Below are 23,105 nucleotides of genomic sequence, written 5' to 3' on the forward strand. Positions count from 1 at the left end.
CACCTTCGCCTTGGCTATCTTTGTACCACCTCTAATTAATATTTTCTCTTGCTAGCTCAAAATTTTTTACTTTATTTTGAAAGACAGTGTTACACTACTGCTGTAAATGGACAAGCACTCGCCATAAATATGCAATGACAAAGTATTATTATATTATGCTACTTCCCAAGGTTTGCTCTTCATTTAGAAAGAGGTCAGTGGGCGGGCGGGAGGTGGATTAACAGGGGTTAAAGAGGATATGACAGACAAGCCAGCACTCACAGAGAGTTTCTCCAGCCATAACTAGAGAGACCGGAAGATACTTTAAAAGACAGTGATTTTTCTCACTGTGAGTTCTTATTGTTGTGTCCCATATACTTCCTAAAATCAATCTGCACACCACCAGTGGGAGCAGCCCCGCCTCTGCAAGGTGCTGTGCCAGAAGCCACGTGCTGTGACTGACTGAGAGAAAGTCATAGAGCACTGAGCTCAGAAAGTACTACATGTGAGCCTAGAGCGTGTGCCACGTATCTCCACTCCTCTGCCGTTTGGGGGAACCTGCCAAAGTTCCAAAGAGATTAGTAGATATGCAACATTTAAAAAAAATCCATCATGGCTCGGACATCTCTCCTTTGACATAAAAGCATATTTGCGGGGGAGAAGGGGTCATGTGGCCTCTGAGGAAGCAGTGCAATGCTGGGCTGTGGTAAAGGGGACCGCGGTGTTCGCGTGACCTGTCCCACCGGTCCTACTGTGTCATGCGATGCACAGGCCAGGGAGGCCTGCCCGGTGTCTGCTCTGGAGCCACAGTGAAGGATCAGTCTGGTCACAGTGGTCTCAAGGAAGGGGGAGTAGCGTTGTCTGCTTCGCATCAGAGTGTGGACCCAGACCAGTGGGAAGAGTGTATGGGGATGTGGATCTCAGTTGGTTTAAAGAACTTTCATTGGAGTTGCTTAGGAGCTATGCATCACCCTTTAGTGCAGTGACCTTTATTCTTGGATGCCCGAAGGCAGAAGGCTTCTGTGGCGGGCTCTCAAGGAGCCCCTGGTTCTCTTGGTTGGCACCATAGGTGCCTGTAACTCATCAAACTACTGACTGACCTACGAGGGCACGAGACACGAGGGCAACATACAAAGGTCAACTGTATGTCTACACACTAGCAACAGAAGCTGAAAATGAAATGAAGAAAATTCTATTTGTAATAACATCAAAAGAACAAAATACTTAGAAATAAATAAAAATAAACGCAAGACTTGGGGCGCCTGGGTGGCTCAGTCGGCTAAGTGTCTGCCTGTTGATTTAGGCTCAGGTCGTGATCTCAGGGTTGTGGGATCCAGCCCTGCAGCGGGCTTGTGCTCAGTGCAGTGTTTGCTTTTCCCTCTCCCTTTGCTCCTTCCCCTAAATGCACGTGCACACGTGCTCTCTCTCTCAAAGAAATAAATAAAATCTCTAGGGAAAAAAAAATGCAGGACTTGTATACTAAAAAGTATAAATCATTGCTGAGAGAAAATTAGAAATATAAAATAAATGACAAGACAGTCCATGTTCATGGATTGGAAGACCCAGTCCCATTAAGATGGCAATTTTTCCATCTTAGCTGGAATGTATAGATTCAACATAATCCCTATCAAATTTCCAGATGATGTGTTTTTTTCCCCCAGAAAATGATAATCTGACCCCAAGATTTATATGGGAATGCAAAAGACCCAGAACAGCCAAAACAATTTTGAAACATAACAAAATTCAAGGACTTACCGTCCCAATTTCAGAACTTCGTATAAAGCTATAGTAATAAAGACAGTGTGGTGTTGGTGTATCCATAGATCTATGGAACCAACCGAGAGTTCAGAAATAAACTCTTATATTTATGGTCAGCTGACTTTGAACACAGGCAAATTCAATGGGGAAAGGAGAGTCTTTTCAACAAGTGGCTGGGACAACTGGTTATCCACGCACCAAAGAAAGAAGTTGGGCCTTTACGCAACATCATACACGAAAGTGAGCTCAGAATGGATTACTGACCTGAATGTAAGCGCTAGACCTGTAACACTTTTAAGAAGAAAATATAAGGGAAAATCGCTGTGATCTTAGGTGAGGCAAAGATTTCTTATATCTGACACCAAAAGCCGGATCCAGAAGAGAAAATGATCAATAGGACTTTTTTATTTCTCAAGAAAATGGAAAGAGAAGCCACAGACTGGGAGAACATGGTTACTGAGCATGTCTGAAAAAAGACTTGTATCCAGAATACATAAAGAACTGTAGGAAGACAAACGATTTATATAACAGGCCAGGGATTTGAATAGACATTTCTTCAAAGACACTGTACAAACTACAAAACAGTCAAAGCATGCAAGCAGATGTGCAGTATCACTGGTCATTAGAGAGATGCATATCCCAACCACAATGAGATCCTGGCTTACACCCATCAGGACGGCAACAATCAAAAAGGCAGAGAATGGGGGGCCCTGGGTGGCTCAGTTGGTTAAGCGTCTGCTCAGGTCATGATCCCGGGGTCCTGGGATCGAGCCCCGCATCGGGCTCCCTGCTCAGTGGGGAGTCTGCCTCTTGCTCTGCTGCTCCCCCTGCTTGTGCTCTCTCTCTCTCAAATAAAAAAATAAAATCTTAAAAAAAACAACAAAACAAAGGCAGAGAGTGACAAGTGTTCATGAGGCGGAGCCGAGAACGGGACGCGCAACCTCTGCCGCTGGGAAGGAAACGTGGGGCAGCGGCCGTGGAAATCCTGTCAGTTTCTGAAACAGTTAAATGTAAACTTTTATGTGACCCAGCAACTCCGCTCTCATGAGACACAGGAAACCTGTACCCCACAAAAACTTAGAAGCGAATATTCACTGCAGCATTATTCATAACAGCCCCAAACCAGAGAGAATCCTGACGTCCCTCACCTGTTGATGGATAAACAAACCGTGGCCCATCGCGGACAACGGAACAGTACTCCGCAGTAAGGAGTGCAGTAGTGACACCTGCCACAGTGTGGACGAATTTCAAAAATTATACTAAGTGACTGCAGACTCCATTTATATGAAATTTTGAACAAGCGGCGGGGGGCAGAGGGGGGGCGGAGGACAGATCTACAGAGACAAAAAGCAGATTAGTGATTGCCTGGGGCTTTGAGTGGGGACAGGGACGCACTGCAGAGGGCCAGCAGGGAACTTTCTGAGGTGATGGAAATGTTCGACATCTGGATTTATGGGGCTGATTGCATTCAAGATCACTGAATTGTGCATTTAAAATGAATGCATTATATGGTATGTACATTATACCACAGGGAAGCTTTAAAAAAAACAAAAAACAAAACCAAACCCAAAACTGTTCTAGCTGTGGGAACTGGGGCCTCCTGCTAACACAAACCCCAAAGCTTCGAGTGTGGGTGGCCAGCCAGGCCTCCCCTGTCCCCCCTGCTGCTCCGCCTGGGGCGGGGGGTTCTGCTCTGCTTTGCTCACCCTGTGGCTCGGCAGCGGGTTCCCTCTCCCTGGCGCCTTCCCAGGGCCTTGCTGTCAACAGTGAACCGAGAGTCCCTGCTGTCTACAGTAGGCCCTCTGGCTGGCCAGTCCTGGGTCCACACGAGTGACAGAAACGAGGGGGACTCGGCATCTTGGGGCCCCCCAGGTCAACAGCTGTCCCTAAAGGGCCACGGTAAAGTGGACGTATCAGTTTGGTGGTCAAGACGGGGAGGAGCGTTCTCAAAGAATGGAACAGAAGAATGACAATCGGGTGTGCGTGGGTGAGACAGCGGCGGGGGGGGGGGGGGTCTCCCTTCATTTGTCACGTTTCATAACAACAAAAGACACGGCTCTCTTCCCTTCTCTCAGCCCCAAATGAGAAAAGGCCTTGTATCTCTGCATACGGGAGGGGGCTCCTCACACCCCTCGTGCTGGGTGGGGAGGCGTGGGGCCTGCTGTCCTGGGGACAAAGCCAGAGTCCGGGAGCGGCCGGACTCCTCCCTGTTCCAGCCTCCTCTGTCCAACCCAGGACAAGCCCTCTGGCTGCCAGTTCGGCCCGTCTGGGTCACACTCCCCTAACCAGCCCGTCTTGCGTCCTCGCACTCCCTGGGGCTCTTTCTTCACCGCTGACAAAGTGACTCTTCCCTCTCTCAGGGCTCCCTCCTGCGTCTGGTCGAGCCCTGGCCCCGCACCTGCCTGACCTGCAGCCCCAGTGCCCGAGCTCCTTGGCTCTCTCCCTCACCCCCTCCGCGAGGAGGCCCTGGCCACTCTGCTCAGCTCAGCTCTGCCAGGTCCCAGGCGGCAGCGGTCTCCCGCTGCTGAGGAGGCGGAGGAGGCTCTTCGAGGCCATCCCGAGGCCTGGCCCAGGTCCCGGCATGGAGCCTCACGGAGGTTAAGGCTGGTGGTGGTGGCCGCCCGGCCCAGCAGGCCCACACCACAGGCCAGGCCAGAGCAGATTGCTAAAATGGCCCTGATGATTCCCACCTCCACGCATTCATACCCTTGTATCTTGAGTGTGAGCTGGACTTAGGAATTCACTTTTCACCAACAAAATATGGCAAAGGAAAGGGGATGTCCCTTCCGTGATTAGGTCATGAAAGACTGACTTCTGGCAGATTCTTGTGCTGGCTTTGATGAAGCAAGCTGTGATGCTGTCATACTCCAGGTGGCATGGAACTGAGGTGACCTCCAGCCAGCAGGGAACTGAGGCTCTCGGTCCAACAGCTAGTAAGGAACTGAATCCTGCTGTTCTGGTCCGAATGTCTGTCCCCCCACCCACCCCGATTCCTATGTTGAGCTCCTAATCCCCACTGTGATGGTGTTAGCAGGCGGGGCCTTGGGGAGGTGATGAGGTCCATGAATGGGATTGTTGCCTTTAGAAAACGCACCCCAGAGAGCTCCCTCACCCCTCCACCACGGGGAGGACATGTAATCCCAAAGGGATAGCGGGAAGATGGCCACTGATGAACCAGGAAGCAGACTAACTGAACACCAAATCTGTGGACACCTTGATCTTGGACTTGCAGGCTCCAGAAATAAATTACTGTGGTTTATAAGCCACCCAGTCTGTGCTATTCTGTTTTAGCAGCACGAACACACGAAGACCAATTACTGAATGAGCTTGAAGACCAATCCTACCCTGGTTGATTACCACCCATGGGGGATCGTGCAGCAGAGGGCCCAGCTAGGCTTTGCCAACTCTGCCCACAGAAACCGTGACACAAAAAGCCTGTGTTGTTTTAAGCCACTAAGTTTTGGGATAATTTGTTACACAGCAGTAGATAACTAGTACACTCAGCGAGTGATGGAATTTCCTAGCCTTAGCCATGGAAGAAAAAGACAGCCACCTCTTACCCAGGCTGTGACGTGTCACCAGTCCTATGTGTTAGAAAGCCTTTCGCCAAGGGACAGACGTTAGTCCTGCTAACAAAGCCACACCATCGCGCTACTGGGCCGTCAAGGGGACACAGGTAAGGAATAGCAATATTTTGGGGGGCATCCCCCAGATACCAGCCCCCTTCCCAGGCAGATGGTCCCAGACCACCTTTTGAAGACACCTCTGCACCTTTCTGTTAGTTTTTCTTCATATGCCTACCGTCCTTATTTAGTCTATGAGCTTGTCAAGGGCAAGGATTATTTTCTAGAATATCAACCGGCATGTATTATTTATGCTTAATAAATATTGGATGCTTATGGATTACGCTGGCTTCCTAGGTAGGAAGGTCAGCTCACCCAAATGAATGGGGCGGGTTAAAAATAGATGACCGTCAGGAAGAGCGATGTCATGGGAACCAAGAATACGAACACCTAAAATAGCCACTTCGTCTTTTTGGTCATTCTGGCTACTCTGGAAGCCACAGGATGTTGCGGGGGACAGACGGATGCCAGGGATAATGGATGTGTTTCCCTGCGTCCTTTAATGCCAGTAAGACACCCTTTTCTCTGAGACCTTCTGGATTTCCGTGGGACCTCCCCGTCACTACGTGTGGACGGCACTGACAAGCAGGGAGGGAGACTGACCTTGCTCAGTGCATGTAAGGTCCACACGTGAGTTAACCTACAGGGAGGGAGTGTACACAGACCCACGGGGAAGGAGGTAGAGGTCAGTATGGGATGAAGTCTCACTTCACAATGCCAAAATAATACATTCATAAATCATGTCAAATATATTTATGGTAGGATTAGACAGCTCACGTAAGTGTCTACGTGTGTGTGTGTGTGTGTGTGTGTATAAAATGCAGTCTACGTACGTGTGCATATACAATATGCAGTATTTCTTGATGTATTTTTTCCATGAAAGCAATTTTCTGTTTGGTTTTCTATCAAGGATACCTTGACATTATTCAATAAGGTTAGGAACACGTTTGAAAGAATTCGGTATACCATTCTTGGCTTTGTGTTGTCTTTGTAATCTCCGTTTAGAGAATGGGGTGATTGTTACGTGCTTGGCTTTCAGGTGTTTATCTTCCTTTTCCTCCCCTAAAATGCCGACTCTGTGCATTTTCTGCTTTTCTTCAGATTGTCACTAGAGGGCAGCATATGCCCATGTGTAACTATCAGAGCAGGGGGGCACCTCAATTTACAGATAAAAGAATCGGGGCAAATTTTGCCTCCTTGGGCTTTAGGAGCACACAGAAAATTTTAAATATCCACTGGATATCTTTATTTCACTAGTAATTATATCTAAATTAAGGATATAAAGACTGATACACAAGCAGACTTATTAGAAGTAGTAAGCTTAAATTAAGAATTCTAGAATCTTCAAATCATCCTTTTAAACGTGAATACCAAGCATCTTGCGTTTAAACAGAACAAACCAACCTCCCATTTCTCACTTCCTCTTCTGTCTTACTCAATTTGTCTTGACTACATTTCTGTAAAGTCAAGGATAAACAAATATTTGTGCCAGTTTTGCAGAAATAAATAGAACTGCCAAAAATATTTGGGTAGGAATAATTAACAATATCCGTTGTCAGCTACTGAGGCTGGACCCTCTCTATATGCTCTTTCTCCCCTCAGCATCACTACCCTATAACAGGGCCATCATTTTAGGGCAAAGAGAGGACGTCTGGCTGAAGGACTTGCCTAAGGCCACGTGAAGGAAAGTGGCCTCTGGGATCAGACACAGCACCATCTGCCCTCATGCCGAAGGTCGGAATCGGAGGCTCGAGGCCACAGCCTCTACGCTTCTGTTGTTCTTCGTCCTGCCGCCGAACTCCTAACTTGCAATGCCTTGGCTCCTCGACCTTAGCATTCGTTATATATTTGTGTGTGTGTGAGTGTGTATCATATATGTAAATACATAATAGATACATATTGAAGACACACATTTTTAAAGAAGTTAGACTCCATATGTCACCTTGCACAGGGCGTCTTTGTCCTTGGTGCCTGTTCTTGGGGCAGAGGACATCAGGGCCCAGGTTCTTAGTCCCGAGGTAGGAGGAGGGAGGAGTTACTCAGAAGGAATTCTCAGAGAAGGCAACTTCCAAGAAAGAAGTTTCTAGAGAAAAAAGTGGGACAGCCTGAAGGGGAAGAAAGCGGAAGATACCAGGAAGGAGCAGCTGAGCTCAGACCAACCAGAGCAGTAACAGCCGAGGCCCAGGGGCTTGGAGGCAGCCGGTGTGGAGTTGCCGGACAATGAAGTGGGCTTGTTAGCACCGGCACCTGCCCCTCTCGGAACTAACCACTTTGGTGAGGGGTGAGGAGGACGGTGAAGGCCTCAGGGGCTCCCACCTGCAGCTTCCAGATAGACACTGCATGGAAAAGATGGTCCTGCCCAAACAAGCCACCACCTGCTTCTAGATCAACCAGGCCCTGGGCGAGAGGGTGCTGCACAGGGTCCTCCCCGTCTGCCTGCAGAGGCACCCAACTCCTGAAGCCTCAGGAAGAGAACTGAGGAAGAGCTTGTTGCCAACGAACAGCATCCAGACCAGGCCTGGGTGGGAGGGAAGCCCTTCTCTGCAATATAAAGTCTGGGTGCGATCTCACGACACAACAGTAATTAGTACGTTCATTAGACTCTAGTGAGTCTGTCATTCCTGGACAACGGATTTCCACAAGCCTCTGTGCAAAACAGTTCTTATCCTCTTATTTGCTTCTTGTTAGTGAATCCTGGCATCTTCCCCTGGGCTACTGTTCTGGTTCAGAAGGGATGTTTTTAATAAGAGCCTTGTAGAAAAAGGTTCGTTTGGTATTAAGAAAAATGAAGCGCATGTACCACTGTATGTCAATTATACTTCAATGAGGAAAAGAAAAAGCTCACAGACCCCAAGCCGCTCGGCCTCGTTTATCTGGGATTTAGCTGTGCGAAGTAGGGGGAGGGGAGGAGGGTCAATTTCTGTCCCGGGGACTCTGCGGGAACTGTCCCTGGGTGTGTCTGCAAGAAAGAGTTAGGCCGCTGAAAGGGAGGGCTGCGGAGTGACGCCAGGACCCCTTCCCTCCTGGCCAGAGACCCCCTTTGGACTCGATTTCCTTTCATCCCTCTGTGAGTACAAAAACAGCACCAAAGGTCAAATATTTTTTCTAGTGTGTCATCTTGGCAAGCTAAATCGAAGAACGTATTTGTTGAATTTCTGTCCCCAAATAATCTTGGCAGGTCTGCATCAAAGAGGTGGAGGAGAATGTATTTCCTTCCATTTAGCTTGTTAAGCAAAATCTAACAATGACTAATGAGGTCCACCAACCAGCACAGTTAAAGGGTGGCCGCCCCCAGAGAAAGGTCCACAATCACACGAATCTGCGAGGAGACCAGCTGGAAAGCCAGAGGTCCAACCTTGACTTCTGCTCTAATGAAAGAACCCTCTTTGCTGGATTCTTTGGTCAAGGAAGGCAATTTTCACTAGGTAAAGAAAAGACACAGAGGGAGATGCTATCTGCTTGAGGCATTTTGCAACCTCGAGCATGAAAGAAGCTTCAGGCTGTTCTCTTCACTTCAGCTTAGGAGAGGGTTGGCACAGGATGAATTACGTGGCATTTAATTGCATTTTTTTTCTTACATACACAATTCCTTGGCATTTTATTCCACGGGCACGAAGTAGCCTTCAGACTTGGTGTGCACTATAAAAATCTGGGAGAACGAAGCAAAATGAGGTCATGTTGAAATTTCTCTTGTCAGCATGACTCCTGGAAATGTGGGAAGAAAGTCCACGGACCTACCTGCCTTTGCCCAGAGCCCTTCACAGCACCCGAGGGGCTAAAATAATTAGTCTGCACGAGTCCCGCCTTGACCTGTCCTGGGCTGTCTTGTTTGCCCGCGTGGGAAAGTCAGGGTGGACGGGTGTCATCATGCTGACTTCTGGGTTTTCTTTCACAACTGAGTAATTGCCTAATTTATTCACAATTTATATTTTCAAAAAGCATGTGTGTTAGCAATGCTAATGATCTTCCCATGCCAAGTTCAGTGTGATGTCAATCATGATGAGCCCTTCCGTAAGTCACAAACAGTAATTACCGGGAAAATGACATGAGTCCGTAGTTAAGTGATGCCCTTTTAAATGAAGGCAAACCCTTTTATTACGCTGTAATCTTAATAACATCAAAGGGTGGGTAGCATCCAGGTACCACTATCTGGGACTAGCACCAAGAAAGGATCATACCTTACTCTGTGAACTAAGACAAAAGGAGTTAAGCCCAAGCTAACACCCCCTTTCAGGTGGAACCAGGCAGCGCTTCCTGCACCCCGAAAAGTTCCCCGCTCCCTGCTCCTCTGGCTCCTTGCCTAGACGGAGCCCAGGGTCACGTTCTCAGCTGACTCCCAGTTTCCTCGGAGTCAGGGCAAAGCTCCCCAGCGGAAGGCCTCACATGCCCGGCGCGCAGGCTGCACCCTGGTCCTGAGGCCAGGGTGGGACACAGCTGATGCTGGTTCCTCCCACGGGAGCCTTGCTACACACCCAGGCCTCCCCTGAGTCCTAGGGAGAAGGCGCGGTGTGGGGCCCCTGCCGTGACCTACCTGATTACCGTGGGGGTGATCTCTGCACAGAAGAACACACTGAGGCTTCCCACCGCGTGGGAGGCGAACATGCCCACGATGGAAAACGTGATGGAGAATTTGTCCTTGACACTATCACTCATACCTGAAGGAGAATCAGAGGGAGACGGTGAGGGGGGGCGGGCAGAAGGGAAGGGAAAAGGGGGCTGGTGAGGCAGGTGGGGGGGGGGGTGCAGAAACAGCAGCGGACAAGGGACGGGGGAGGGTCTAGGACCACACAAAGGGTCTTCCCCCTTCCCCTTTCCCTAGTTCAGGGTATAGCCTGGGGCACTCAGTTCCCTCTCGAGACCGAGGAGCGCCTCCAGGTGTAACAGGTCAGACCCTCTTGGCAGAAGGCTTTGTTGGGGTTCCCATGATTGCCTGCAGGCCTGGAATGCTGGAGCTCACGTGGACTTGGCCAGGATTCGAGAGGCCACAAGCCGTGCCTGGCAGGAGGGGAGGCTGGTGGTCTCCCGGGGCTGTGGCAACGTCCCTTCTATCCCAACCTTCGGAAGAACAAGGCCTCCGCCTCCAGAGAGCCCTGGCTGTTCTGGCCTCGGGTTTGACCCGTCCAGTACCCAGGACAGGGTATGCTGGGTTGGACTGAAGGGAACAAAAACTCCAGTAACCCAAACAGAAGAACTTATGGCCTGGGCGGGGGGGGGGGGTGGGGTTGGGGGGGAGTGCTCAACCCATCCGAGCACCTTGCAAACGGCGCCAGAGTCTGACCACACACCCCGGCAGCATCTAGCACAGAGCAGTGGCATGCGGTTGGGGTCATACATCTGGGGCACAGCCCAGTTCCCTGCAAGGCCGTATCCTGAACGCAGGGGGTCTCACAGCTGAGAGTCTTGGCAGCATGGGCATGGGGCAGGCCAGGCACGTATGATCAGCAGCTCTGCCATCCCCGTGGCTAAAAGCAGCAAGCGGCCGTGACGCACAAAGGGGGACAGCAGCTTCCCCTGGCGGCACAGTCAGCCAGGCGTCCGGCGCTCCCTGGGGCTTTCTCATGTCACCCAGGGGCCGTCCGTGAGACCAGCTGCAGCAGGCCCCCGGGCTGACTGCTGAGGCCGCGGGGAGAGGCGAGGCCATGCATGCAAGCCAGGCAGAGACGGGGGAAACGAGGTGCTCTTTCTAGAGGCAAGAAGGAGTAGAGAATACAAATGTATGCTTATAGTGTCCAACCTACGGCCAACTTCAGCTGCAACTCTTGAAGGATAAGGAGAGAGGGGGAGAGAGACAGGGAGGGGAAACCACAGGTCTGTGAGTCTTGATGAAAAGTTCCTTTTGGGCGCAATAAAAAGTGGTCAAGTGCACCGCACGGACATTGGGGCTCACCTGAGTCTGGATGCTGGCTGTATTTCCCAATCACTGCGCCCCCAGGAATGACGGCCCCATGCGCACGGGGAGGAAGACAGTGAGTGAAGGGGGGGAGAGAGAAAGCCCGTTAGGTATGAGGCCACTACTGTGCTTACCATGTGACTGGCTTCTCAGTGAACTCCCTTCCAGCCTGGGTTGGCCCCACTGCACCCCTCCCCCGCCCCGTCAGGCCCCCTGGGGAGCAGGGCCAACACCTGCTGGGGGCCAAGTGCTAGAAGGCTGCAGAGACCTGTGGGTGAGAGAGTCCCCGGACACGGGATTAGCGCCCGACTGAACAAAGCTCCTTTTGTTCAGAGGGGAGGGCGAAAACCCCTCTGGCCTCCAAATATGGGGGAGAATGGAACTCTTCAGAAGAGAGACGCCCACAGCTCTTCTAGACCTCAAGCCGAAGGGTTAATTTCATGGTGAGCCGCTGCTGGTCCGTGCTCCAGGGAGGAGCAGGACCCCGGGGCAGACCCTCTGGGCGGCAATTCCGGCAGCTCTGGGCCTGATGCTCACGGCTTCTCCTGTGCACCTAGGTCCCGGGCCTTTCCGGCTCAGGGACAAAGAGGGCACCCGTGGCACTCCCAGGGCTGCCTCTCCCTGCACCCAAAGCTCAGGAGCTTGCACAGGGCTCCCGGGCAGGGTAGCGTGGGCAGCCCCCATCAGGGGGACAGACACCACTTCTCTGTTTTCCTTGTCACAGCTGAAAATAAGATCCGTCTCCCAGCAAGAGGCAGAATGCACGGGAACGTGACCAGATTAGGAAAATGGCTCCCGAGTTTGAAAGGAGCTGTTCTTTAATCCAGTTTGCACGACGAGGTTGAGAAAGTTTTGAGTTTTTTCCTTTTTCTTCTGTTCTGGACATTGACTCTCACACCTTGGAGGACGAGAAGGGCCTGTTTTCTCAGCAGCTCTGATCTGTGCTGCACCTGGACAGTCCTAGAGTCAAATTCCCAGCCCTCAGGTGGGCTCTCCTTGTGCAGGAGGGGAGTGATCCGCGGCATCTGTTTCCCGCAGGGTCCAAGCCTGCCCTGGGAGCACCGTGCCTGGTGAGAGAAGGCTCAGCTGCCCAGCTCTGGCGTGTCTCGCTCTGGGCGGGTCAGAGGGATGCCTGGTGCTATTTCCACGCACAAGGAGCTGTGTCAAGCATGCGTCGTCGTACAGCTGGAGGAGCTGCAAGGATTCCCTAGTTTTTCTGTGAATTATTTTTAACATTCACCGAGGAATTCTTTGGCCCAAGGACAAGCTGATAAACTTGGGAACAGTCGCTGAAAAGCAGTGTCCTGATACAAGGGTGTCAAAACGTGCCCCTGATTTCCCATGAAAGAGCGCTTTGTTCTTCTTGTCACGTGACATATGACAAAGACACAGTCTGGCCCTCCGTGAAGTCATGCCCGCCAGCACTCTGCGGGCCTCACGTGCTGGGGATGATGGTGGAGCCAGGAAGGCTCCCAGTTACAGCCCCGGGGCCAGGATGGTCGGGGCGGGGGGGCGGTGTCGCACAGTGCACTCCATCAACGGCAGTCACCAAGGCACTTTCCTCAAGCTACTGATTTTGGAATAATAGCTCAGGTCACAGAAAACTTTCCTCAAGTCTCACCCAGCTCTGTCCAATACCCTTTGGTCATAGGCCAGCTCCCCCGCCCCAGGCTCTGCCCGCCGCCCCCCAGGCCCGTCCCCGCCCCCAACCCCACTCACAGTTGAGGAGCCCGAGCTGCAGGAGCGAGGCCAGGGCTGTGAGGATCATGAAGAGTAGCAGCCCGCCCCTGCGCCCCAGGAACCTGACCACCATGCACATAGCCAGGCAGGATGCCAGGGCAATACTGGCCACGGTGTAATAGTCGGCATAGAAGTTCTCCAGCAGCGGCACCTTCACCTCGTGGCCCATCATGCTCCGTGCAAAGCAGTGGTGGATCCCGTAGCCCGTCAGCCTGTGGGGAGACACACAGCCGAGGGGGGCAATGGGCAGGCGGACAAAGGCAGGAGGGATCAATGACCAGGAAATAGAGAGGCAGCTCAGCATGTCACAGAAAACATGCTGTCACCACGAGCGAATGTATGACGGGGTGCAAGGCAAAGGGACTTCAGAGACATGACAGGAGCGTGCCCCTCATGGGGGAGGGGGTGGCGGTTTCCTCTCCTCCACCATCCCTTTAGCAGAAGAGTGGGGTGTAAAAGCAGTGAGACCGTCGGTTCGAACACCATCCAACAAATCCATCACGCATGACAAAGCACTCCCCACGCATCAGCTCACTTCATCCCATGTCGATCCCCCCAGGAGCTCCTGTCAGACCCATTTCACAGAAGGGCAAAAAGGCCCAAGGAGGTTAAGCAGCTCGCACCAGTCTACCGAGCTGACAAGTGACAACTTCGAAGGCATCCTGCCTATCAGGGCCTCTGCCTCTTCCTGCAGCATTCAGGGTTCTGGAAACTTGGGGATCCAACCAGAGAACTACCTACTAAACCCATTCCTGCTGCTATTGACAAAACACGCCCTGGGAAAGCTCTAGGAAGTCAGGCCAAATGAAGACATCTGGTCTTGGAGACTCTGTTTCCATTCTTAATTTATCACTGTTTCCTTCCCTCTGCCCTGGGTCAAGCCTCTTTCCCGCCCCCAGAGGATCATATAAACCTGCTGGGGAAACGTTGTGTCCGGGCCCCTGGAGGCAGACATCCAGTCTGGGAAGCGGGAATCCGAATGCACCCGGGGCCCCCACCCCCACTCCCCCGGGAGGCTGCAGGTGCACGCGCACCACGTGGGTAGCGCCGTGAATGCCCATTCGTGACGTCAGCGCTCGGCAGCCGGCCCAGAGCTAAGAACCTCCTTCTCACCCAACCCCTCTTCCGTGCTTTGGGGAAATCGAAGTGCTTTTATCACACCATGAGGATGCGTCAAGGTCAACTGCAACAGACCCCTGCCCCTGCAGGACGAAGCTGCTGTTTGCCAAATGAACTCATTTCCATTTGGGAAATCCTCCGCAGAGGGCCTGCCGGTGCTGTCCTTTTATCATCGAGCAACTGGTGGAGACTGGGTTCACCTCTGGGGATCCCAGATAACTTTCTCTGCTTCTCAGCCTACTGAGGTCTCAGGGAAACCTACCTTTTTGTTCTGGTAGGAAGGCAGTCTTCTGACCACAACAGGTAAAAAGGTCAGAAGCGTTACACAAGAAGCATTAAAATGGAAACTTGGCATCTCCTCTATGTCACAATTTGTGTTTCTTTCCCCGAAATAAAAGTTGGAGAAGTCATTCCATTTTTAATGGTCCCATTAGCTAGCCTAGCTAGCTACTCTCTGTCTGAGACTGGACAACAGCACGGTGGCCGTGTCCGGAGCCGGCTCTGGGCCGGGAGGCTGAGGCCTCAGGGCTCCGGCCCTGACCCACCGTGTGCCCACGGCCTCCATCTCCCTGAGTGTAGGACAGGGTGTGAGCAGGAACCCCAGTATCGAGAGCTGATTAAGTAGAGCTGCTTCGAAAGAAACAGCTCTGGGAAATGGTAGGACCAGGGCCTTGACCCCGGGCCTCGCTCTCTCCCGGACAGCAGTCCTGAGGCAGTTCGCAGGTGAGTGTAAAACTACCCCCACCCCATAGCCTCTAACATCAAATAAGGGTTAACCCCCCACCGCCCCCGACCTTAGATGACCACTGACCCTGAGTGAAGGCCACCTTGTGTGGTCAGGGAAGGGCAGGGTTATTGAGCTGTGAGTCAAGATGAGAAAGACCTTCTCGGTAACACTGATGCCGGGGCTTAGCCCAGGGCCTCTCGGCAAAGAGCAAAGCCCGGGGCTGGCTGTGGGAGGAGGAGGGCCCCTCTGCCCTCTCCTTCCCAGCCTCTCCCTGACTTCCACCCTCTCCGTGTCCCTCTTGCGACTCACGAGTTCACACACAGGACCACGATGTTTTTCCACAGGTTCCGGGTTCCCACCACTTTCACGATGCAGACCTTCTTGGGCCTCCGGGAAAGCTCCTTCTCCAGCTCTGCAGGGAAAGAGAGCCTGTGACCTCTCGGCAAGACCCCGGACAGGCAGCCTCACAGATGTTCCCGAATTTGGGCATCATGACAAGGGGAAACATTTTTTTTTTTTTTCCGTTAAGCTAGGGGATAAGGGTCTGGCTCTGAGGTTAGAAAAGGCATCCACAAAGACACCAGCTTTGCAGTTCAAATTTCCCCGTGGGGCCTGAAGGGAGCCACGACATGCCGTCAAGAGTCCCTTGCCGCTGCAAAGCCTTTCTTGCCAGAGAGGCAGGACCCGCACAAATAAGCCATCAGGGTAGACTCACCCCGCTTTGCCCGAGCACAAAACTAAATGATATTCTAGGTCACAGAGGCACTAATCAGGTTCAGGCCATATCAAAACAAGTGCTTCCTGTCCTTCTAGAGTCTGACCCGTCTGCCTCGCCACGCTCCTGTGCTCCTTAGCTTCGTGGGCAGCCATCTCCAAGTCAGGCCTGCACACGTGAGTGCACACATGTGCACAGAAGGGCAGACACAAGTGTATGCACACGTGCCTGTGTGTACGTCTTCGCCAACAGTCAAGGGTCTTTGCGACCCAAGCAAGACAGGCAGTGCTTTGCTCAGTGATGTGACCACCCCCCAGCGCATGAGACGGAGTTTCTCGGGTGGCTCAGACCAGCTCTGAAAGCCGTTCTGAACAGACTCCGACAGGCGCCTCCAACGCCCCACTCACAAGGTGGAGCAGTTTGCCGAAGGCCGGGTATCGACCTGGCAGCCTCACAAGAAAGGTCAACACAAGGAAATGCCCCAGCCTCCTGGAGCTCCCTGTGCGCCCAGGAGCAGGAATGTCCCACATTCAGCCTCCGACGCCCCTCCCCGCTCTCCCAGCCAAGCGGTTCCTCAGGACTCATTCTCTACTTGGGAGCTCAAAAGGGAAAGGGAGACCTAACCCACTGATGGGTGGCCGGTGCTCCTCAGGACTGTCAAGGCCACGAGAGATAAGGCAGAGGCCAGAGGAGGCTGGGGAGGGGTGACCACTAAGTTCCATCCTGGATTGGGATCCTGGGACAGGAAGTCATCAATGGAGAGACTGGTGACAGCCAGGGGAAGGCTGGGGTCATTTAGGTGTATGTACCAGCAGCAGCTTCTCGACTGAGACAAAGGTCCTGTGGTAATATGTTAACAGTGGGGGAGACGGACGGAGTGCAGAGTATTCAGAAATTCTGTACTAGTTTTGCCACTTTTCTATAAACCTAAAAGTATTCCAAAATAAGTTTACTAAAAAACCCAAACCAACCAAACAAAAACAAGCAGTATGGGTGGGAAGGCACAGTCTACTGAGGAAGGCTTCCGAGCTTGGAAGAAAGAAGTACCTCAGGAGAGACCCCAAAGCAGCATTTGCGGAGGAGACCGAGCTACGGAAGTGCGCTCTGATATCTCTTAGGGCCATTCCTACCCCTGGACGTCCCCAGTTCGACTCTCCTCTTCTACCTCTTTCCTGCCAGCCCATGGAAGAAGGGCCACAAACCTTATTAGTTACACTTTGAAGGAAAATATCTTGCTTAACCACGAGGGTTTTTTTTGGATCAGTGTCACCAGCTGGGGCATGAAGGGAGAAGGAAAAGTCTTTCGCTGTCTGAGGGATGCCATGCCACCTGAGTTTCCAGAACTTTCTTCCTTCCCCTATTTAGGTACAAAATTGAGGTCTATGCACAAGCTAGAACAGCTAGCACTTCAGCTGTCTCTCCATGGATCCCCCCAACTCCCGACATCTTCCCAGCCTTTACTTTCCCCCCTCTGCAAACATAGGCTGATTTGATTTACAAACATCCTTTCCCCTTGGTTAAAACACTAAAAAACTTTTAAAGAACATGGAATTAGTATGGTTAACAAATAATATTGGATCCAATGGTCTGAGTGTCTTCACTGTTAAAAAACTCATCAAGGGGCGCCTGGGTGGCTCAGTCGGTTGAGCGTCTGCCTTCAGCTCAGGTCATGATCCTGGGGTGCTGGGATCAAGCCCCACATCGGGCTCCCTGCTCAGTGGGGAGGTCTGCTTCTCCCTCTCCCTCTGTTGCTCCCCCTGCTCATGCTCTCTCTGGCTCTCTCTCTCTAATAAATAAATAAAATCTAAAAAAAAAAAAAAAAAAATCAACCTCATCAGGAATCAACTATAGTAGCCACACTTGCTCATCATGGAAACTGTCCAAGAAGAAAACGGCTGTTAGAATGTTTATATAAATTAATTTTTTTTTTTTTGGTAATGTGGCTCAAACCTAACAGCTAATACATGAAACAGATGTTTAAAGAAGCTGCAGCAACTGCAGTTGTGACCTGAGTGGTTTTTTTTTTTTTTTATGATATTAAACTGTACAGCCCAAGGTCTACAGAACTGACTGTAATCTACAGAGGTAACTTCATTATTCTAAACAATTAAATTAACCTCTCTGGGGCTATTGATATGTTGTCTCGGTTACATACATCACCAGCCTATTAACGACAACATCAAACTGCCTCAGCACGAAGTCTGTGTCTCTGGGACAAAAAGCCCCCAGCTCTGAGCTGGAAGGACCAGCAGATGACCCTCCATCTCTCTAGGCGTCAGATGGAAAGCCGGGATGGCCTTGAGTCCTTGCGCGTGGCTGCACAGGATTACAAGGGGAGTGCCAGCCAAGCAGACTCTGAGCACCAAGGAAGTGACTGTTAAAAGCATTTCCTCTCCCTGTCCTCCTTCCAAGCTCTCCGACCCTCTGGATTCACAGATTAGATTATATTCAGAGGATCAGAAAAATGTCAAAACAAAACCAAACGGGGCTGACAGAGTTTTGAGCAGCCGGCTGCCCCTACTCCGTCCTGCAGCCCTTGGTGCCCTCTCTTCCGCGTTTCCGCGGATCCCTGTCAGATCACAGCTTCACCCGCAATGCAGCAAGGGGTCTGACAGACCTGGCAGAATCCCGGTCTTCTTTCTTTTTGTTGGGCTTCCTCTGTGCCTCAGTTTCTCAGCTGGCACATGGGACAATGCCCCTCTCTTGGAGCACTGTTACAAGGACCAAAGGGAGCAGATGAAGCCCCGCATGGCCCTGGGTGAGCAGGCGCCCCTCCTGGCCAGTGTTTTGACTGACCAAGACGGTCCCCAGCTGCAGAAGGGACAGGTGTCCTTGCAGACACCCAGGAGTCATGACCTCTACATACGGAAGAGATCCAGGTGAGGGGCCAAACCCTGCTTCCCCAGGACAGCACAGAGCGAGGAGAGGACAGTGCTGGATCACTCAGTGCTCAGAGATGCAGGGCAAACACACAGACGATAATTTGCATTTGTCTGGATGGGGGGGGTGAGATTAACTGGCTTTGCTTTTATACTTATGTACACTGCTGATGTGCTGCTGGTGAAACTGGGAAAACATCAGTTATGGCGATGGGGAAAAAGACAGAGAAGTAGGGGAAAGAAGAAGGGGGGAGGAGGAGGAGCAGGAGGAGGACGAGCAGCAGGAGCAGGAGGAGGAGCAGGAGGAGGAGGAGCAGGAGGAGGAGGAGGAGCAGCAGGAGGAGGAGGAGTAGTAGGAGGAGGAGCAGCAGGAGGAGCAGGAGGAGGAGCAGCAGGAGGAGGAAGAGCAGGAGGAGGAGGAGCAGGAGGAGGAGCAGCAGGAGGAGGAAGAGCAGGAGGAAGAGGAGGAGCAGGAGGAGGAGGAGCAGGAAGAGGAGCAGCAGGAGGAGGAGGAGGAGCAGGAGGAAGAGAAGGAGGAAGAGGAGGAGCAGGAGGAGGAGGAGCAGCAGGAGGAGGAGCAGGAGGAGGAGGAGCAGGAGCAGGAGGAGGAGCAGCAGCAGGAGGAGGAGGAGCAGGAGGAGGAGGAGGAGCAGGAGGAGGAGCAGCAGGAGCAGGAGGAGGAGCAGCAGCAGGAGGAGGAGGAGGAGCAGGAGGAGAAGGAGCAGCAGCAGGAGGAGGAGGAGGAGCAGGAGGAAGAGGAGGAGCAGGAGGAGGAGAAGCAGGAGGAGGAGCAGGAGGAGGAGAAGCAGGAGGAGGAGCAGGAGGAGGAGGAGCAGCAGGAGGAGGAGAAGCAGCAGGAGAAGCAGGAGGAGGAGCAGGAGGGGGAGCAGCAGGAGGAGGAGGAGCAGCAGGAGGAGGAGCAGGAGGAGCAGCAGGAGGAGGAGCAGGAGGAGGAGGAGCAACAGGAGGAGGAGCAGCAGGAGGAGGAGGAGGAACAGCAGGAGGAGGAGCAGGAGGAGGAGGAGCACGAGGAGGAGGAGCAGCACAAGGAGGAAGAGCAGCAGGAGGAGGAGGAGCAGCAGGAGGAGGAGGAGCAGCAGGAGGAGCAGCAGGAGGAGGAGCAGGAGGAGCAGCACGAGGAGGAGGAGCAGCAGGAGGAGGAGGAGGAGCAGGAGGAGGAGCAGCACGAGGAGGAGGAGCAGCAGGAGGAGGAGCAGGAGGAGGAGCAGGAGTAAGAGCAGCAGGAGGAGGAGCAGGAGGAGGAGGAGAAGCAGCAGGAGGAGGAGGAGGAGGAGCAGCAGGAGGAGGAGGAGCAGCAGGAGGAGCAGCAGGAGGAGGAGGAGCAGGAGGAGCAGCACGAGGAGGAGGAGCAGCAGGAGGAGGAGGAGGAGCAGGAGGAGGAGCAGCACGAGGAGGAGGAGCAGCAGGAGGAGGAGCAGGAGGAGGAGCAGGAGTAAGAGCAGCAGGAGGAGGAGCAGGAGGAGGAGGAGGAGCAGCAGGAGGAGGAGGAGCAGGAGGAGGAGCAGCACGAGGAGGAGGAGCAGCACGAGGAGGAGGAGCAGCAGGAGGAGGAGCAGGAGGAGGAGGAGCAGCAGCAGGAGGAGCCGCCGCGGTGGCCCCGGAGCCATTATCAAAAGCGCGCACTAAGAGCTCTGCGGCGGTGGCCAGGAGGCCTGGAGGCAAGGAGGCAAGGAGGCCAGGAGGCCAGGACCGGAAGCGGAGAAAACACCTGCTGTCTCCTCTGCAGAGCCCCTCCCCCCTCAGGTAGGGATTTGGACATGATGGTGCTCGGCCATTAGAACAAGTGCTTCAGGCGCAAGCAGATGAGACCGCCTAGAGGGATCTTATCAAAGTCACCTCAGATAGCTCACTCTTTTGAAATCTGCCCCAAATTTCGGCAAGTGACCCGGCAGCGCTGACCTCGGTAACTGCCTCTCCAGGCACGTGGCCACAGTTGGCCCAAAGCCCGGAGGAGGGGGAGTCGGCTGCCAGCGGGGTTAGCGGCCGGGCACCCAGCCTCCGAGTCACCACTCGCTAGTGCTGGGACTCTGGGCAAGTGACCTAACCCTGGGGACACGGAGGTGGCCAGATACACAGACCTGCTCCTCACCTGGTTCTGACCAGGCTGATAAGACGGAGGGGGCGGGAGAGGGCAGAATGCAGGCTGGATTGCTGAGAAGGGCAACGAGGGCCAGGCGGGCTTTTCCGGGGGCGCTGCCCACACAGGGCCTAATGCATGAGGACAGAGGACAGCCACTCCCCGCCCGGGGCTTGTTCCTTCCACCTGGAAGGACATCGGCAGTGGGTGGCAGTGCTCCCCAACACTCAGCCTGTCTGGGCCCCGCTTCCCCATACGACAAACGGGTGATGTGATGATTGACCTCATTAAGGCTCTGGCGAGAAGCAAATGCGGGGTGTCACCCAGGAAGACCCGGGGTGGGGACGGCCCTGCGGGGGTGGGCATTCAGTGCGTTCCGAGAGCCTAATGCAGGCTGCAGAGTCTTCGAGAGGCAGGTAGAGGTGAGGCAGGGTCTCAGAGCATCTTCACCTCAGAAGGTCTGGGGGATCTAGCCAGAAGGCCCGGGAGGCTGCTGAGGGATTTCTGAGCAGGTGGTGTGAGCAGGTGGTGTGAGGGGAGGGGCAGCGAGATGGAGACAAGGCAGGTAGACCAGGTAAGGGACAGGGATTGGTAGGTGGGCGAGATGAGGTGATGGGAAGAAGATTCCAAGCAGAGAAAAGCAGCCTCCAAAAGTGTGAAGTGGCCAATTCTGATGACCTGCCTTCCCCCAGCACTGGCATCTACGCGTTTGACAGCGGGGAGTGAGCAGAGGTCCGAGGCAGACGGGAACCGTGTGTCCCCAGCAGCGAGTGCCGTGACACCCCTCCCAAGTGGGGCTGAGGTCACATGTGTCAGCCACCTCTCCCCTCCCCCCAGCCTCCTGCGGGGACAGCAGCAAAACTCGTAAGCAAAGAAAGGAAAAAAAAGATTTAATACCACTTTCCAAAAATAGGAGAAAAATGAATCGGTATAATTAGGATTGAGAAAACAAGCTTTTCCCAGACAATATTTTAACCAGAAAGAAACAGAATGTGGTGATTTCATTAGGGAAATGCCAGAAACAGATTATACTGTAGGACTTAAGAGCATTAACCTGCTAATGAATGGGGCCTGGAGAAGTTTGGGAAGATGGCCCTCAAAGGGGAAATGAATTCAATACTCATTCTTCTCCACAGTGACACTGGTGTCTCTGTCTGTGAGCTCCCCCAACTCCCTTCTGCTTCTGCTGGACTTCCTGGGTTCAGGTCCCGGCTCAACTACTTACTAGCTGTGTGACCTTCGGCAAGACACTTCCCCTCTCTGTGCCTCAGCTTCCTCATCTGCAATTCAGGATAATTATGGTACTTCTCCCATAGGACTGTTGTGAAAAAGCTAATGTATGTAAAGCACTTAGTATTAAATATTAAGTTAGTATTTACAAATCATTTGGAAAAGTGACTGACATCTAAGCACCATGTGAATGTCATCCCATTTATTCTCATTGTCACTGGATAAAAAGGAACCACAGGTGCCCCTTTGCAAAGCACCAGCACTCAGTACTCATTGTGTAAAGCAGACCTGGCTCATGGCCTTTTTTCCAATAAAGCATGGGCCCCAGGCTTCCCGAGCCCGTCTCCCTGTGCTGGAGTGCCAGGCAGAGCAAGCCAGCCCCACAGGTGGAGGCAGCCGAGCCTTGCTGTCCCCATCTCCCAGGTCATGGATCCAGGCCAAGGCACAGACGCCATTCTGGTCAAGCAGTAGCATCTGGGGAACTTCTAGTGACCATGAACCCTAGATCTGAATCAGGAGTTTAATGAAAAGCCTGTCTAGGAACCATAAGACAGATGATTCCAGAAGCCCTTCCTGGCCAGTGTGATTCAGATTTCCTGCATGTTCCTTCCCCGTTGTGAATGGAGACGTGACACGTACATTCTCCTACCTCGCTTAGGTCTCTGCTCACCCGTGACCTTGGAGCCAGGCTCCCCCAAGCGTCTGACTGGGATCCCTCACCATCCCCCTCTATCCCTCCACTCTGTGAATTTTTCTGACAGCATGCCTCCCTCCTGATGGACTGTACATTTCATTGTTCACTGTATACCCTCCCTTGCTTGCCTGTAAGCTCCACGAAAAAGGCAAGGCTTTGCCTGCTTCCTTCTCTGTTCTAGAACAGGGTCTGGTATACCGCAGGTGTTTAGTAAATATCTGTTGGACAGAATTTCATATCGTGGTGGGGGCTGGGGGATGTACATATTCTCTCTTGGGCGGGGCCCGAAGAGTATTTTCCTGGGAAATTTGTAACAACAGTATCATCAGGTTGTTGCCGTGGCTCAGAGCCCGGGGTTGGTTTTATTGGGACTTTCAAAGGGTCTGTGCACCATGTACATCAGAATCTCTGCTATTGCTTATTAACAATGCAATTTCTCCGAACTTACTCCAAATCTCCTGGATCAGAATTTCTGCATACAAGGGAGGGAACCGGGGATGAGGATTTTAACAACTTCCTGGTGATACTGACAGATCCCCAGCCTGAAAGGCCTGATCTAGCTTGTGGCGATGCTCCTGATACACACACATTCTATGGACCTGACTCCCGAAATGAGTAATACACTATCTGTTAACTAACTTGAATGTAAATCA

At 52.6% G+C, this 23,105-nt stretch overlaps 1 protein-coding gene across 4 annotated transcripts in view; it reads right to left on the reverse strand.

Annotated features, from left to right (window-relative positions):
• Positions 1 to 23,105, reverse strand: part of SLC22A23 (solute carrier family 22 member 23) — a 173,167-nt gene that overhangs the window by 4,359 nt on the left and 145,703 nt on the right. For 2 of the 4 annotated variants that reach the window (XM_035728517.1, XM_027601949.2), the window contains 5 exons: positions 15,146 to 15,248; positions 12,970 to 13,202; positions 11,248 to 11,280; positions 11,095 to 11,118; positions 9,892 to 10,015 (listed from right to left, as the gene is read on the reverse strand). In XM_035728517.1, coding sequence (XP_035584410.1) covers positions 9,892 to 10,015; positions 11,095 to 11,118; positions 11,248 to 11,280; positions 12,970 to 13,202; positions 15,146 to 15,248 — 517 coding nt within the window. The remainder of the gene's footprint in view (positions 1 to 9,891; positions 10,016 to 11,094; positions 11,119 to 11,247; positions 11,281 to 12,969; positions 13,203 to 15,145; positions 15,249 to 23,105) is intronic. The other 2 variants (XM_027601948.2, XM_027601950.1) reach the window with 1 other exon arrangement.

This window comes from Zalophus californianus, chromosome 7 (assembly GCF_009762305.2).
Source record: "Zalophus californianus isolate mZalCal1 chromosome 7, mZalCal1.pri.v2, whole genome shotgun sequence".
NCBI classification, from domain to species: domain Eukaryota; kingdom Metazoa; phylum Chordata; class Mammalia; order Carnivora; family Otariidae; genus Zalophus; species Zalophus californianus.